The sequence below is a fragment of the Aythya ferina genome, assembly GCF_964211825.1.
Source record: "Aythya ferina genome assembly, chromosome: 10".
NCBI lineage: Eukaryota > Metazoa > Chordata > Aves > Anseriformes > Anatidae > Aythya > Aythya ferina.
The window spans coordinates 7144227-7160696 of record NC_140306.1 but is presented as its reverse complement, the minus strand read 5'-3'; the positions used below and the strand labels follow the sequence as shown (position 1 = coordinate 7160696).

At 38.2% G+C, this 16470-nt stretch overlaps 1 protein-coding gene across 4 annotated transcripts in view; it reads left to right on the top strand.

Annotated features, from left to right (window-relative positions):
* Positions 1-16470, top strand: part of ATXN7 (ataxin 7) — an 82201-nt gene extending 65731 nt beyond the window's left edge. For all 4 annotated transcript variants that reach the window (XM_084530896.1, XM_084530897.1, XM_084530894.1 and 1 more), the window contains 8 exons: positions 4234-4489; positions 5035-5297; positions 5678-5760; positions 7482-7747; positions 8170-8368; positions 9562-9683; positions 9959-10919; positions 12203-16470. In XM_084530896.1, coding sequence (XP_084387022.1) covers positions 4234-4489; positions 5035-5297; positions 5678-5760; positions 7482-7747; positions 8170-8368; positions 9562-9683; positions 9959-10919; positions 12203-12220 — 2168 coding nt within the window. In that variant the 3' untranslated portion in view covers positions 12221-16470. The remainder of the gene's footprint in view (positions 1-4233; positions 4490-5034; positions 5298-5677; positions 5761-7481; positions 7748-8169; positions 8369-9561; positions 9684-9958; positions 10920-12202) is intronic.

Here is a 16470-nt window from a genome sequence, read left to right as displayed (position 1 = left end):
TTTATTATTTTGTCATGGTGAGGTCATTGTTCAGCACAGGCATTTAGGTTAGAGCTGCAAAAGGGATCTTAGCTGGCTGCTGCACTAAAATCTGTAGCTGTGGTGAGATCCTCTTTCAGAGCAACTCCCAGTGCGGTGGCTGAGGACCTGAGCTGGCAAACAAACAAACAAACCAAAAAATGCAGGAGAGGGTTGTGTCTTAAAAACCCCTTTCAGAGCACAGGACTTTTGGTTTCCCTGGTCAAATCAAAATTTACTGCTCAAAACTCTCTTCTGGATCTGTGGCCTTCATTCATTTGTTGAAGATGTGGTGTAGGAGTGGCTCTTCTGCCTCCCTGTATGTTCCTTGTGATAGCGTCCACTTGTATTAAATTCTTCCGCCGTTAAGAAGAGTGCAGCCCAACAGTGTGGGGAGGTCCCTGACTTCCAGGCCCCTGGCTTTCATCTGCCAGTTTTAGTCTGTGCTGTGGAGGCATGGTGTCTGTGCCTCGTGATAAAATGTCCTGCTGTGAGCATTTTAGAAATACCTGCAGGTAAAAGATTCATCTAGCTGCCAGCCATGCTGGAATGGCAGCGATCCCACACATGCACAGAAGCAGAATTGTCAGCATCTTGCAGCTTTTAATGTTTAAAACTTCAGCAGCTGCAGACCTCGGATGCCTTACCAGGCTGCTGCTGTACTTGTGTAAGTCACCTCTTCTCGCGTTCTCATGTCAAGTCATGGATCCGATCCTTCTGGAGCAATTAGAAGATCAGGTAAATTAGTTCTCCACAATTTCTGTAGAAATCTAATATTCGTACTGACACAAAGTAAATTTTATCCCCACTTAAATGATGTTTGTTTTAGTGGGACTGCACTAATTCATTTCTAAAATGAAAAGTCAAATAATAGATGACTATGATGGAAAAAAATTAAGTAGCACTTTTGTCATGCTTTTACTTTGGTCAAGACATATATTACATAATAATTAGATAATCACGAACTTGTACGTTGCTTCGATGCACACATTTAATTCTATACTCTGAATAATACTCTTACACCTAAACTAACCTATGGTAAAACTGTTTTTCTGAATGTTGACTGAAGTTACAACGTATTTCATTGAACTAAACTTGCTTGTGGTTTGAATGGGTGTGCTTTATTTTTAAGGATGGTTCTGCTAGCACTGGCACAGGTCAGTTTGACTTTTTGCCCAGTACTTACGTAAGAAGACAGTATAAAAAAAAATGGGTTTATGAAACTTGATCTGTACATCTTATGTTTGCTGCCCAAAGCTATTAATTGATGCACACTGAGCGAACACCACGGGGCTCTTCCTAAAGTTTAGAAACTGTAGTATATTTGTGAATGTATTGCACGTCTCCTGCAAGTCTGAAAGAGCTCAAGGGAAACTTTCCAATTCTTTGTCCAAAGCCGAAACTACTTCTTTCTTTAAAAGCAAACAACAACAAAGCAAAGGCAAACAAACAAACAAAACCAACCCTCTGAGATCGTAGAGCTTAGAACCGTGTCAGACAGGTGCAGTATTTGAGGGATCACTGCCCTGTGTTGCAAAAAGCAATCATGGAGTTAAAAAGGAAAGAAAACTTTTTTTTTTTTTTTTTTTTTAAGAGTTATATGAAGGGAAGGGACACGGATGTTAACTTTAAAAATCTGAAAACTGAACACCTGGAGGTAATTATTTTTAAATATTTTCAGGCTGAGTCAGAGTTAATGGCAAAGGGGAACTACATAAGAAAGAACATTGGTATTCTTCAGGTATTTTATGAGAGATTAAACAGATCTCACTTAAAAACATGAATTTTATAAAAAGACTGAAGCACTAAACATGTTGAGCAAGCATTTGGCAGGGTTCAGCTGTGAACGGGACCGCTGTTCTTTCCCATGGTCTTCTCCCAGGCAGGCAGGCACTGCAGCAGCCCTGCAGGTCGGTCAGTGCCAGACAGGCCCAGGCAGGTCACCAACAGTGAAAGAAGAATGCTCACAATCAATTAAAAATTCTTCTTTTTTTGTTGATAGACTATCATGTGGATCGATAACACAATTTGTATTTTGCCCAGTTTATTCCTAAAAGAGGGAGGCAGGGAGGCACTGCGCTCAGTCTTATTCTAGCTCTTTTCTCCTCTGCCAAGTTTTCTCCAAGGAAGTAACACCCTTCTCTTCTTACCAAAGGGAAAAAAAAAATCGAACTCCCAAAGATAACGTTAGTGATCCACTGGATTGTTAGAGATTATTTTTAATTCTGTTAGGTACTCAGACTTCAAAATGTATAAATATACAGAAGGTGACAGAGTATTGAGCAAGTTTTCTCATTATCTCACAGGGTGATCTCCCGGGCTGTAGCATCGCTGAACTAATGGCCCCCAAATAGCAACTTATCAAAGCCGCTCAGGGATTCTTGCCATTGCTATAAAAAGACATTTGGCAATAAGCTCTATGTCATATTAGAAGCGTGGTCATTTACTAGAATATAAATATGCTAATGTACTAGAGAACCCTTCAATGGCGTATGGTCCTAAAAATTCAAGCAGACGATACTGAATGCCAGGGATGACAAGTCATCTGAAACCTTACCACTTTAAAGCAGTTATTTCTTGAGATAAAAATTACATTGCTGCATTTGTTATGTATTTATGTTGGGCATTTCGCCTGACCTCTTGTAGCTTTTCATAAATGCTAATTAAGGAGAGATGATTCTGTAGCTGAAGGCTCGTTAGGTAGTTTATGCCCATTTCACAGACAAGTAGAAATGTGCATCACATGGCTCAGTCTCGGAGACCATTTCTTGACTGAAGTTCTTGGCTTCCAGTCTAAACTGTATGTTTTTCATCTTTTTTTTTTTTTTTTTTTATTTTTTTCCCTGAGCTAATGAACATATTTAAAGTGCTTTTTCCCAGCTCTGTATGAAATTAGCTTGCCAGGACTTCAATTCATGTGCCTACATCTTGTGCTGCTTGAGCAGTGTGGCTTTTTGAATGGACCAGACTGGTTCGGGGCTGGTGAAGTCTTGTTCAACAGCTGCCAGCTACGAGTGGAGCCCCGCTCAGCCACCATCACAGTGCCCTCTGATAGCTGTATTTAGGGCCGGAGGGAAAAAACAGGTCATATAAGCAGAACGTGGATGTATTACTTTACATTTTCCAGAGTGCCACAGACTCCTGTACAGGTTGTGCCGGACATGACTTTCCCTTTGTTGTAACTTGATGAGGAGGCTGCTTCCTCGACAGCTTAAGTAAATTCAAGTCAAAATCTGTAAGCTGTGTCTGGGATTGGTGGTGGGTTTGGGCACCGTTAATGATACCAGGTGGGAAAGAGGTGTTATCACTGGCAAGGAGAAGGTGCCTTTGGTCTTCACAGAGGGACCTGTTAATTCTTGGTTCTCTCTTAGATCCGTGGTTTGCGTGTACTTGATTGCCAGAGAGAGGTCTCTGAGCAGGAGTTGATGACATGCACAGGTCATCTAGGAATCACAGGTGTCCAAATATCAGTGGAGCAAATGGTCAATTACCATGTCTGAAGGCAGAGCCAGGTACTCCAGGAAGCTGTCAAGTGTACTGTGACTGAGAGTTCATTGTTGCAAAGAAACGTCTTTAAAATGTGTGCTGTTTTAACTGAAAGGGTGCTAGGAAGATATTACTGTTAGTGGCTAATCGTTAATGCCAGTGGTATAATGTTAATTAAATCATTTCTTCTCCAACATGTTCGTTGATGGAACCTGAGCATTCAAATGTTCAGATATACTTTTTCATAGCAGCACATCCATTACTGGACACAAAATTTAAAGTTTTTGCTCCAATATCATTTTGCCCCCTGGGTGACACACTAACAGGTAATTGTTACGCCTTTAGGAGATCTGATATTCAGGCTTGCTTGGCCTGAGGATAGGGGTCTCTTTGCTTTGTGCGTTGGAGGTCTGGGTTTGATTCTCACTTTCTTGTTCTGCAAGATGGAAAGAGAGAGTGGGGAGCGTATATTAAAAGCTGAGCTTTAGTGGCTGAGGAATGTAGCTCACAAAGTTAAAAGAGACTCCTGTAACTGACTGGGGACCAACAATGAATGGAGCCTCATGGTTTATAGTGAGGCTTGAATCCTCTCTGCTCCGTGTGTGGCAGAGGACCTCCCAAGCCAATAAAGGAAAAATGTTAATGGAGTAAACGACAACATGAAGTATTAAAGAATTGTTTCTGCATGGGCCGTGGGAGTTTAAAACCCCTTTTTTTTCTCCTTTTCAGAAAGAAGACACAGCTCCTCCAGCAAGCCGCCTTTGACTCCTCCCTCCTCTTCAGTATTTTCCATCATTTCATCTTTCCCTTCAAAAAACAAAGGTAGCAGTGGAAGTGGTAGCAATCGTTCATCCAGTGGAGGTACTAGTGCATCGTCATCATCAAATTCCAAGTTGTTGAAATCACCCAAAGACAAGCTGCAGATCAGCGGAAACAACAGGTTAATGCATCCGGTACAGCATAGCAAAGTTCCCCATGATAAAATGTGAGTATGCATTTTGACAAAGAATTACATATTACTACATGTGTAGAAACTGCTGTATCAGTAGAATTTGCCTTTGTTTCAGAGGACTTTTGCTTTGAGAGAGACCACTTTAAACTCCTCCAGATCTTTTCCAGCAGCATAGTCTAAGATCATAGGTATACTGGTGAAACTGTCAAACGAGACACTTGCAAAGATGCAGCTTGAATCGTTATAAATAGAGGTCATTCTACTAGGGGGTCTTTATTCTGTGATCCAGTCTGCATATTTTCACTGTAAGTGAGTTTCTGAAGTTTCTGTTGTCTCTGAAATACTTCCAAGGCAATGGGGACAAGAGCACAGAAGAGATAGTGGACATCACCAAAAATGTGAAAACAAATAAGGAAAAGAATAAAAATAAGAAAACCGGGAACAAACAACAAAGGTCTAAAATTGAACTGTGAATAGATCAGAGTATTGAGTAACATGTTTTAAGTACTTCTTGTAATTTATGACTCATGATACTATCATTTACAATTTTTCCCCCCTTTGTTTTTCATAAATAATAGTATGACTCCATCTGTCAAAGTGGAAAAGATTCATCCAAAGATAGATGGTGCCCAACTGAAAACTGCTGTTGGTCCAACTTGTTCTACTACTGTGAGTTCCTCAATAAAGACTGGCCTTAATTGTCCCTCAATACCAAAGCCACCCTTGCCTTCCCCTGGACAGATACTGAATGGTAAAGGTCTTCTCTCTGTGCCTCCATTTTTGGAAAAGAAACCTGAAGAAAATACAAATAATAGGAAATTTTTACATAAAAGATTGTCAGGTAATTGCTTTTAAATATTTTTTGCTATATTGTTCTTATTAGTGTATGCGTCAAAATACATATATAAGATATATAAAAATAAGCTTCAGAAGTAAATGTTTACTTTTATAACATTAAGTTGTAATTAAGTACATTTACGTACTAGAATTTAAATTTGTCTTGACGAGTTGATAAAGGATGCAATCAACATGAAATGTGTCTGTTGCTTTCAGAAACCATCCAGGTGTTACAGGCCTATCAGTTCTTAGTTTTAAAATGTGTTATATTTGAAAACAATTTCCAGTATGGTTAAATTTTCTAAAGCAAATAAATGTCAGTATCTCAAGATGTCTTTATGAAAGCTGTTTTCAATAATTGGCTTATTTGTGCACCTTTGACAGAGAGAGAATTTGATCCTGATATATACTGTGGTGTCATTGATGTGGAAACCAAGAAACCCTGTACTAGGTCTTTGACATGCAAGGTAGGATGTCTTAATCAGAATAAAATTTTGTAAAGTTAACATTTAATTTCCCAGGGAATGTGACAGAAAAATACTAATTTCTCCTGTCAGTAATTGTTACTGTAAATGGTCCCTCTCAAAGCATATTATCTAGGACCATGAAGGAATTGTTTTCAAAGTTAAGCCAATTGTTTATTCAAAAACTTATTTCCCACAGTAACCTGGAGATCTTTATATTTGTGTAAACCTTTTACATGGATGCTGACATGGAAACAATTATGTTACTCCACATGTATGTACTAGAGGGGCCAGCATGTTATTTCGGGGGATAATCTTTGGGTTACAGACCATGGATTTTTAAAAGTCCATTGTAAGCATTAGAAGTATTACTTGTTTATGTGTGATTCCAATAAATCAAGCTTCCTCCACTCACACCCTTTTCCTTTCCCCCACCACAGCCTGCAGCAGATACTTAGCAGGTATTTGTGCAAATGCTGGTGCTGCTGGATTTACCTACACAGCTTACTCAGAAATGAGTCTTCTGAGAAAGCTACAGAGTATGCCTGAAGGTCAAACTCTGAATTAAACTATCTTTTAAAAACTTTAGATCAGTATTAAATGTGTTATTTTGCTGAAAAGTCCTGGAGAGCATGGTGTATAAGTCTCAAAGAACGCAAAATCCACATCCTATGCAATTGTGTAATATTTAGCCTTTTTTATGCAAAGCAGCTAAACTGTCGGTAGGGGAAGCATCTGGTAAATAAACCACCTCCAGAACAAAGGTACACGAAGCTGGCACTAATGACCTGCAGGAACTGAACTTGAACACATTGCCCTTTTGGAATTACAGTGGGGAGGCAATCCTTTTGCTAATAGAGAAGGTGAAAAGTTTCAAGACTTTACAGGAGAATTAGAGAAACCAAAATTTTAAAAGATAAAAGAAGTAAAAAAGTTTCTCAGCAATTGCTTATATTGCACCTACTCAAAATATTTTTTTGAGTTGCTATTTTTATCTAATTTACATGATAATATTTTTACCTATGAAAATTAGCCAATCAAACCTTTTATGCCATATGAAAATAAGGTATTGTATGTGACTTCAACAATTCAAAAAAAAAAAAAAAAAAAACAGGTTACACCTCAAAGTATGCTCAAAGTACTTAGAGTTCTGTCTGACTCTGGATTCTGCTGTATTTTTTTTGCATTCTGTAATACCTACTCTGTTACATTGGAAGATATTTGTTTTCAAGGGATATATTAGTAAACAGAAGGAAGCAAATAGTTTTTATAAATATTTGTAGTGTCTCCCATTATAAGTCTGATTTTAAGTTTTTTTGTGTTAAATATTTTAAGTAAATATTTGGTATTTTTTGGTTATGCACTAGGGTGAGAAGAATAGATACCATATTGGCAATTAAAATATCAAAAACAATGTTAAAAAGATTTGAATTCCAGTCTTAGAGTAGTTTCTTTGGTAAGGTCTTCTTTAAAAAAAGAAAAGGAAGAACTTTGGAAGAAGTTTTGAACTCAAGTGCTGTTTTTCATTATTTTGTATCAGGAAGACATGTAATCATCCACCAAAAAAAATGTCCAAGTTTGTTTTATAAGTCATTCTTCCATTTATTTACTAAACCACAAATGTGATTATTGTCTGTATTCTGGAGCTCTAGACATGTGTTTTGAGTGTTTAATTTCCACAGATCTAATAGCCTGGGATTAATGATTTATTCATGGATTTGCAGACACATTCCTTAACCCAGCGGAGGGCTGTACAGGGTCGAAGAAAACGATTCGATGTGTTGTTAGCCGAGCACAAAAGCAAAACCAGGGAAAAGGAACTTCTTCGACATTCGGATCATCATCAGCAGATGCCCCCTCTCAGGGAACCACATCCCTCACCTACTAAAACTTCCCAGGAGCTGCACCAAAATTCTCATGGAGTTACTCTTACAGAATCAAAGCCTTTATTACCTAATAAACCCAAACCTCACCCCCCCAGTCTTCCAAGGTAAGACAAATCTGTGTATCCAATAGTACAAAATTAATGCTGGTGGCTTCATCATGTGGATTTTGAAAGAGAGATAGGGATCTGTTGGATGGGGTAGCATTTTTGCTCTAGGCCTGGTGACTGTCTGTCTGCAATTAGCAATTACATGCTGGGCTGTAACTCATAGCAAGGAGGGTTTGGAGTTTGAAATAGCAGAGGCTGACTTGCATCAATTAAAGCAGTTCTGCAACAATTGGGCAATTCTGCTTTTCCAGGGGTACAATAACTCCTGGCCTTTCTCTCGGTAGATGTGTTACGAGACTCTTGAAAATACTGGGCATCAGTTAATGTAAATTTCCTTGTGTCAGTGTTGAAACACCCACAGTGAAGTGCTTGCTGACGAGCCTCGCCTCAATAACACCTTTACTGCTTACCTTGCCCAGGCCTCCAGGCTGTCCAGCCCAGCACAGTGGAAATGCCCCTAGCGATTCTCCTTCTGTCCACGAATCCCCTCACCCTCCCTTGCCTGCAGCTGAGCCAGCATCTCGGTTATCCAGTGATGAGGGAGAATGTGATGAAAAAGAAGAGCCTGTTGAAAAACTGGATTGTCACTATTCAGGTCATCATCCTCAACCAGCCGCTGTATGTCTGAAGTAAAAGTTAACCTTGGTCTCTCACTGCCTCTGAATTTGTAAACAAGTAACTTGGGGGGCTTAAGGGTGGTTTTCTATTGTTTGTGGGTGGTGTTTTTTTTTCAGATTTTGAGGAAATTATTTTGTTGGCTAATCAATAGTGATGGTATCAGTGTATTTGCAAAGTAAACATGCCAAAGAAATAGGATTGGGCCTCCCTGTTGCCATGCAAAAGAAATGAAATTGCCAGAGTACTGAAGATGAAATTGGTAACTGCTCTACAGGGCTGTAGTTTTGGGGTAGGAAGGCATATGAGATTTCCAGGAAATAACAGCTGTGGAATAAGGACATGCAAATACTGCCTTTTTAGTGAGATTTTGTTATGAGACTTCTTTTTCCCCTGACATTTTTACTCAGGGTGCCAGTTGTTGCAGTGAAGGTAGCGATTGTTTTAAATGGTTTTAGCGATGGTTTTAAATATTTAAATCTTGACAAAAGCTGGCATATATGGTGTACTTTTTTCAAACACAAAATATTGAAATATTTCTACATTTGGCAAAACTCGTAGATTCATTTTTTGAAGTATCAAATACTTTTTTTTATTATTGGAAGTTGTTTCTTGCAGTATGCTAACAGACACCTTTCATGTGAGCCTGATCTATTATCATTGCCTTCAACAAAATGTTAACAGGCTACTTGAAGGAGTGAACCATAATGTGCAGTAGATGAACCTTCCCTCTAATTTCTGTCTTCTTAAGCCATTTACTTTATCTAAAAGCCTAGCCTTCCTTTTTTTTTTTGTTTAACAAGCTATGAGCAAATAGCTGACAGCTTCTCAGAAAGGAATGTTACATGTGTGTATATACACCTGAGTGTGTACGTATACACATATGTATAGAAATGTGAAATACACTATTGTCCTTCCCTGTGTTAATCAGAGGGATTCAAATCTAATTGCTGCATTCATCATAAATATGGGAATTTCAGATGGGGGAAGAAATGATCCAAATGTACTAAGGCCAAAAATTTAAAATAGTGTTTGTAATGTAGAAATTTGAAATCAAATGTATATTTTTTTTATCCTGGGTTTAAACATCTAAAATTCATATTAGTCTAGCATATATATTTTATAAACAAGTGTGTTGTTGTTCAGAGAAGTTGTCACTGAAAGTAGAAAATGCCAATAAAAATCTGTCTTTCCAGTTTTGCACATTTGGTAGTCGGCAAATTGGAAGAGGTTATTACGTGTTCGACAAGCGGTGGAACCATATTCGATGTGCACTTAACTTCATGGTGGAGAAGCATCTTAATTCTCAGATGTGGAAGTGAGTAAAAATGGAAGAGTTCTGATCCTGGTAGTTGTAGAAATATGTGAGGCCTGTGATTCTAGTTACAGCAAAGTGCACTGTCAGATTAATGAAGATCAGAGGTTGATAGTGTATGCTTTACTTTTTTTTTTCTCAATAATTAACTATTGGTAAACTATTCTAGTGCCGTTTCAATCTCAGTTTACAGTCACCTTTCATCAGTATTTACTGGACTGGGTATTGTTCCAGAGAATGGTTGCTACCTGGGTTTTTGTTTTTCTTTTTACCCGCAGGAAAATTCCTCCAGCATCTAGTAACACAACGTCAGTTCGTGCCCCACATCGGACAAACTCGATGCCTGCTTCACAGTACGGTGTCAGCGCAGCAGGTTTCCTCTTACCCACCACGGTTATGTCATCGCCAGCGCTGGTGTCTCCTTCCTGTATGTCCCTGAACAGCAAATCGGTACCATCACACGGAACTACACTAAATGCAAATCCTGCTACTCTGGGTGCAGTGGATCCTGTCTGCAGTATGCAATCAAGACAAGTGTCTTCATCCCCTTCAACACCTACAGTGCTTTCCTCTGTACCTTCACCTATGCCCAGCAAACCTCAGAAGTTGAAATCCAGCAAATCTTTTAAACCTAAGGAATCTTCTGCTGGCAGTGGCACCTGTAACAGTACCGGCAGCGTCAGTAGCAGCGGCGGCTCAGGAAAGAAGCGTAAAAACAGTTCCGCACTGCTAGCACCTTCTCATTCCACAGAGTCCTTTAGAAAAAACTGTGTGGTTAACTCTGGAAACTCTGGGACCTCCTATCATCCATCGGTGACGTCTTCGTCCCACAGTGTTGGCCTCAATTGTATGACTAGCAAAGCTAACTCTGTTAGCCTCAAACATGACCAATCAGGGAGGGGTCCTCCTACCGGGAGCCCTGCAGAATCGATAAAAAGAATGAGTGTGATGATGAACAGCAGCGATTCCACTCTTTCCTTAGGGCCATTTGTTCATCAGTCCAGTGAACTGACTGTAAACTCGCACAGCAGTTTTTCACATTCGCATACTTCCCTAGACAAACTAATAGGAAAGAAAAGGAAGTGCTCACCTGGTTCAAGCAGCATAAACAGCAGCAGCAGCAGCAGCAGCAAGTCAAACAAAGTTGCCAAATTGCCATCGGTGAATAATGTTCACGCAAAACACACTGGTGCAATCCCAGGGACACAAGGACTGATGAACAATTCTCTTCTTCATCAGGTAGGAGCTCTTGTCTGGAAGTAAGCCAGTATGAGTGTGTCACTTCACATGCTTAGATCCAATGTGTTCTCTTAATAAGTAATAGACAATTCCAGATGTTCTTCAGGTAAAAGACAGTTCTCTTATTTGTTCAGTACTGTTTTTGAGTCTTTTTATAGTACATTTGCACATGATTTGTATAAACGCTTGATTCTAGTAGTGTATGTTTGTTTATTTACTTATTTTAAAGTAACCTTAAATATGACATCCCAAGTTCCCATAGACACTGCCTCTGAATCACTCTCAGATGAAATTCAGTCCTCGCATTTAAAAATAAATAATAATAACAATAAAATCGTGCAGCCAGCTCTGGAACTGAGCTGAATGTCTCAGCTGAAAGACTTGTTTCTGTGTCAGTAATAAACATGCCACAAAGTGGAACATAACGATGCTGATAACAGAACTGTGATACTGTGATAAAATAAGCCTATTATCCCAAGGTGTCATTGACTAACTTCTTAGTATTAACGAGATTAAATCTTATAAATAAGATATAAAAGATAGAAACCTTTTTAGTCTGTAAAACAAACATTTACTATAAAGGAAGCAGATCTCATGAATATGTAACTTTTTAAAAGTTAGTTTGAAGGCTTGTTCTTTTAAACTGATTGCACTGGGAAAGAAAGTTCTCGATATACTAGAATGAATTTAGACACAACTTGAAGGGTCATTTGGAGGGGTAAAATAATTTGATGTAGCTTTAAAAGAATACCGAAGATGGAATTTTAGAGAGCAGATATGGAACTAAAATTTTCCAAAGTGTAAAGCAAGATACTTCTTGTTTCCTCTGGGACTAAAGCACTGAAACCCTAAAAGTCTCTGTGTGCCTGGAGAGGTTAGGAGGTCAGTGAGATGTTTTTCAGAATAGTTTCTGAATTTTCAGTTTCAGCCATAAAGGAAGATTTTCACCACTTGTGTTTTCTAAAACAAACCAAAAAAAAAAAAGCATTCATATGACTAAAGAAACCTTGTTTTCGGCCTTACCTGATAGTTACTGCTTCAACTGTGCAATAGAAATAAAGGAAAAATATAATTTGAATGAAGGAAGGAAATAATTTCTAAAACTATTACAACTTGAAAAACCCCAGCTTGAGAATCGTAAAGTTTTCAGTGGTGTGCCAGATTCTGCCTGCTGATCCTCCCCAAAATATGCTCTCATTGTCCAGAGAATGTCTTTGAAGGGCATCTGCTATAGCAGCTTGGCTCACTCACTCATCCTTCTCTTCCATTTATTTGCTTAAAAGCCAAAGGCGCGTCCCTGACAGCTGACTAAACCATGGTGAGAAAAGAACTGGACACTTTTCACTACAAGCAAAACCTCCATCTGGAATTCTGGACTCCAAGATGCCTTGAGTTTTCCCAGCTTCCCATGGTCCTCAGGTGTGGAAATCTACTGGACTGTCACTCAAACAAGGAATTTCCCTGAAGCCATGTCTGTAGCAGTGAATATACTAGAAATGGACACTGGATGAAGTTCAGCCACATAATTGCTCTTATCAGTGTTAACGGTGGTCTGGACTAGTTTGCTACAAATCTGTGAGATTTTCCTTACAGGAGTACATCATCTTGCCACTATTTGACATAGATTGGCTGGGCAAAAGAATGTTTTCTGGGGGGGCAAATAAACATTACTGTGGACTTATTTTTATACTGATGGTGTCTTTTATAGGTGATAGCTACCAGACAGACACTGTCAACAGAGAGGACCCCGCAACAAGGGGGAAAAAACAAACGTGTGAGGCACAATGGAAAGAAGCCCTCAAGAAGGGAATATGGCTTTAGTGTTTTTATAGCAATGTTCCTTTAATGGAATATAAAAATAGCACAATTCAAAAAATAGTCTGTGTTTTGCCCAGCCTTTTGCAAGTAATTTGGGATAAGAAGCTATCAGGAGTTAAAAATATAAAATATATTTAAAAAAAAACTTTTAAAACAACAATAACAACAAAAAAAAAATCAAAAAATTTGTTTGAGGCCATTGCTTAAAAAGCAAGTATAAAAAGTTGTACTTGTGAGATAGAAATATTATTTTCTATTCTTTTTAATAAGATTTGATTGCAAACGAAAATTAAAGTTAATTGTTTTTAAAAAAAAATACAAAAATATCAAACAAAGGCAAATAACCTCTAAAACTATATGCCCAAAGAACATATTTCCTGACCTATGCTGTATACCATAAGCCTTTGTTATTTTAAAAAATAACAACTGTATTGGTTAAATTAGGCTGGATTTGCCTTCCAGCCTGTATAAAAAATAAAATAAAAATGCAAAAAAAAATCTAAAAAGCCCTTTTAAAACTAAGTATTTAAAGTATTTAAATATTTTCTAAAAAAAAAAGTAAAATAAAAGTCAGATATTTTATGCCTTGTTTGTATAACTAAATCATTAACGTGTTATGCTTTCAACCACTCAGTGAGGGTTTCCAAAATTCTGGAGCATTTGCCAATTTGACAGCCGAGTTCCACGTAAAGTGCAGCTGTATGCATCCCCGTCAGCTCACACCTCCCGAGGTTTTACGAATAAAGGGGGCTTGACACAGTTTTATATAGTCCAGTCAATTTTTACGAAGTATTTTGTCTTGCTTCAAAACACCTCCAAAGTGAATTCCGCTAAAGGGCTTATTGTAATAGGATTTGGTTCGTCTGGATGTTTTCTGTTAATTTTTTTTAACATCAGGTAAAGTCTCAAAAACTGACTCAACTTTTATTAAGGGGCAAAGCAAAGGAAAGCAAATTACTGACCAAGAGGATATTTTTCTGCCTTAAAGGGGCACCAGCTGTCGCTGAGAACAGACAATCTGAGCCTGTCCAATAGTTCCCGTAGCCCAGCCTTCCCCCGTTTCTGGTGGCAAAGAGTACATCAGGGAATCCAAAGCCACTAAGAGTAGCAGTTGCTTAGCTGTTTACCTACCGATGCTTTCAGTTTCACCCGAACTTGCTACAAAATCCTTGCTATACAGCAAAACAACAAGAAGCCTCTATGCAGACACTTTAGCTTTTGAATTGATGCGAAAGATGACATTTAGAAAAGCAATGTGTATAGACTCTTATTATGCAAACTTTAATCAAAAAACCAACAAAGATATTTTCAGGAACAAAAAGATTCATAATTAATAAGATGCCCTGTTGAAAGGATTGTTGCTGTGATTGGTTTAACATAAAAGGAGCCAAAGTAACATGCCACAAAATGAAATCAATATTTATTAAATCCTGCCCGTTTGGAGTGAAATCCGTGTTCTGATGAAGTCACTGGGGCAAAAATTTCACTTCAGGACAGTCTCAGTCACAAGTGCAATTTGACTCGATCGATGTAAATGTAAAGGAAAAAAAAAAAAACTTGGCGAGAAGGAGCGCTGGGGAGTTGGTGACCGAACTCTCCTCTTTTTTGAAGGTTCTGTTGATCTGAAAGCATAATGGCAAATTCACGCCCGCTCAATAGCACGCAGACCTTTTAAAAAGCTAATTCCTGAGCGCTGTGCTCATGTGGAGCCAGCCTCCACAGACACCTGCGTTGTGCAGTTCGAAGCCATTGGGAGTCGAGAATTAGAACATCGTAAATTCTGCCTGCCCTTGAGCACAGACCTGCTCAAATATTATGTTTTAGATCCTGGTTACAAGCAGAACGTTGTTCCTGAAGCTTTTATTGTCACGTAGTTCTTACTGTAAATAACTAAGGAAGCTGAAATGCATTTTCCTTGCAAAATTGAATTTGCAGTGGCTGGGTTGTTTCTAGACAGATTTTGGTATTAATTTAAGAGATACAGTTTTTATAGTCTTTCCAACTTCTCGTTATGACTCCTGCAGTTTTCTTAACCTAAAAAATTGCTGCAATGATGAACAAAGAATTATACAAGAAAAAAAAAAGCATACTTTTGTATCTTTATTTTGGAATTTCTTGTTCTATTATAAATATTGAAGTATCCCTATTTCAGAAGACATATTTTGTTAATTGATTGTACATATTTAAATATGTATTTTTGCACAGGTCTTTTTTTCTTATATCCAGTTTTGGTACAATTGAGATCATCTAGTATTTATTTATTAATTAATTAAAAAAAAAAGAAAAGGAAAAAAAAAAAAAAAAAGCAAATACCTTTTTATAATTTGAAGTGGTTCACTGCCAAGCCAATAGTATACCATGCCTACTTTTTGCAACGGGGAGGGGTGCCTCCGTTTTGTGAAAGCTGTGTCCCTTCTCACGTCTCGGGAGCTCTTGCCCAGGTCCTGCAGCCGGATCCAGGCGGCGGCAGCAGCCCAGGGAGCCTGCCTGCAGGGCCTGCGGCCGCAGGGTGGCTGCGGCGTTGCTTGGAGGTTGCCTGATTCCCAGAAGACTCCGTTTAGCTAAGTGACACACTGCTTCTCTTTTTGTAGTGCTCGTGTGCGTGCGTGCGCGTTCGTGTGGGTCTCACGTGGTTTAAAACTAACGGAAAAACTGAAAGTGCCTGATCTAACTAGTTTTAAGCTTGGACTGTTTAGACAGCTTCTCCTTAAAAGACTTGAATGTTCAGTTGAAATTCTGGAGCTTGCTTTTTCCACCGATATATTATATATGTGGGTGTGTATATATATGTGCGTGCATATATATACGCATCCACGTTTATACATATATTTTCTAAAATAAGATGGGTTGACAAAAGGAAGCAAACGATGCTGGTAACTTCTGTACAATGTTTTAATTGGAATACCTTGTGTCGGAACAATCCCATTGATAACCCGTATTTGAAATAATGCCAAGGGTTTGAAACGTGGTTTTAACCAGCAGTTTATTTATCTGTCCCATTTTGGGCAGGGAGCAGAGAGAGAAATGTAAATGAAATAGTTTAGAAAATGTTCAGAATACTTCATATTCCAGGAAAACAAAACAAAAACCAAGTAAGTACCTCGGAAAACCTTTTAAAAATAAAAGATGTGATTTCCAAATGACATTTCTAAGGCAGTTGTCTTCCTGTAAGAGTTCTCTTGCCAAGGAATCTCTCATCTTTCACTCATTCTGTCCTGGAGGAGGGAATTGGGCTTGGAAAGATTCTTAATGTTTCACTGTTCAGCGGAAAATAATCATTTTTACATTTTGTGCAAGATATTTTACGTTTTAAAGATAATTTTAAAATGAGCACTACATAATGTCAATGTGAATGTAGGCCTTGAAAGCATCTTGCTCTGTGTTGAGCCTGGTTCTAAAAGCAATCTCCTGTGTAAAATGTGTGAATAGTTTGATAATTTGTATACATAATCAAGAGCATCTGATCAGCTGAACTCTGTGTTGGCTGCTGTATAGTACATGAACAAATGTCATGGGATAGAAAAAATTACTTTGGATATTTAAAAGAAAAATAAATATATAGTCTATTTGTTTTGTAACAAGTTTCTGTAAATAAAATAATTTATACTATTTATAAGAAAAAGTTGTGCTTTGCTTCATGAAAAAGATTAGTTTGTTGAACAAACATGTTACTAAACAAGGCAATAAAATTAGGACTTTTCAATAAATGAGGTTGGTTGCATGGAATACATTA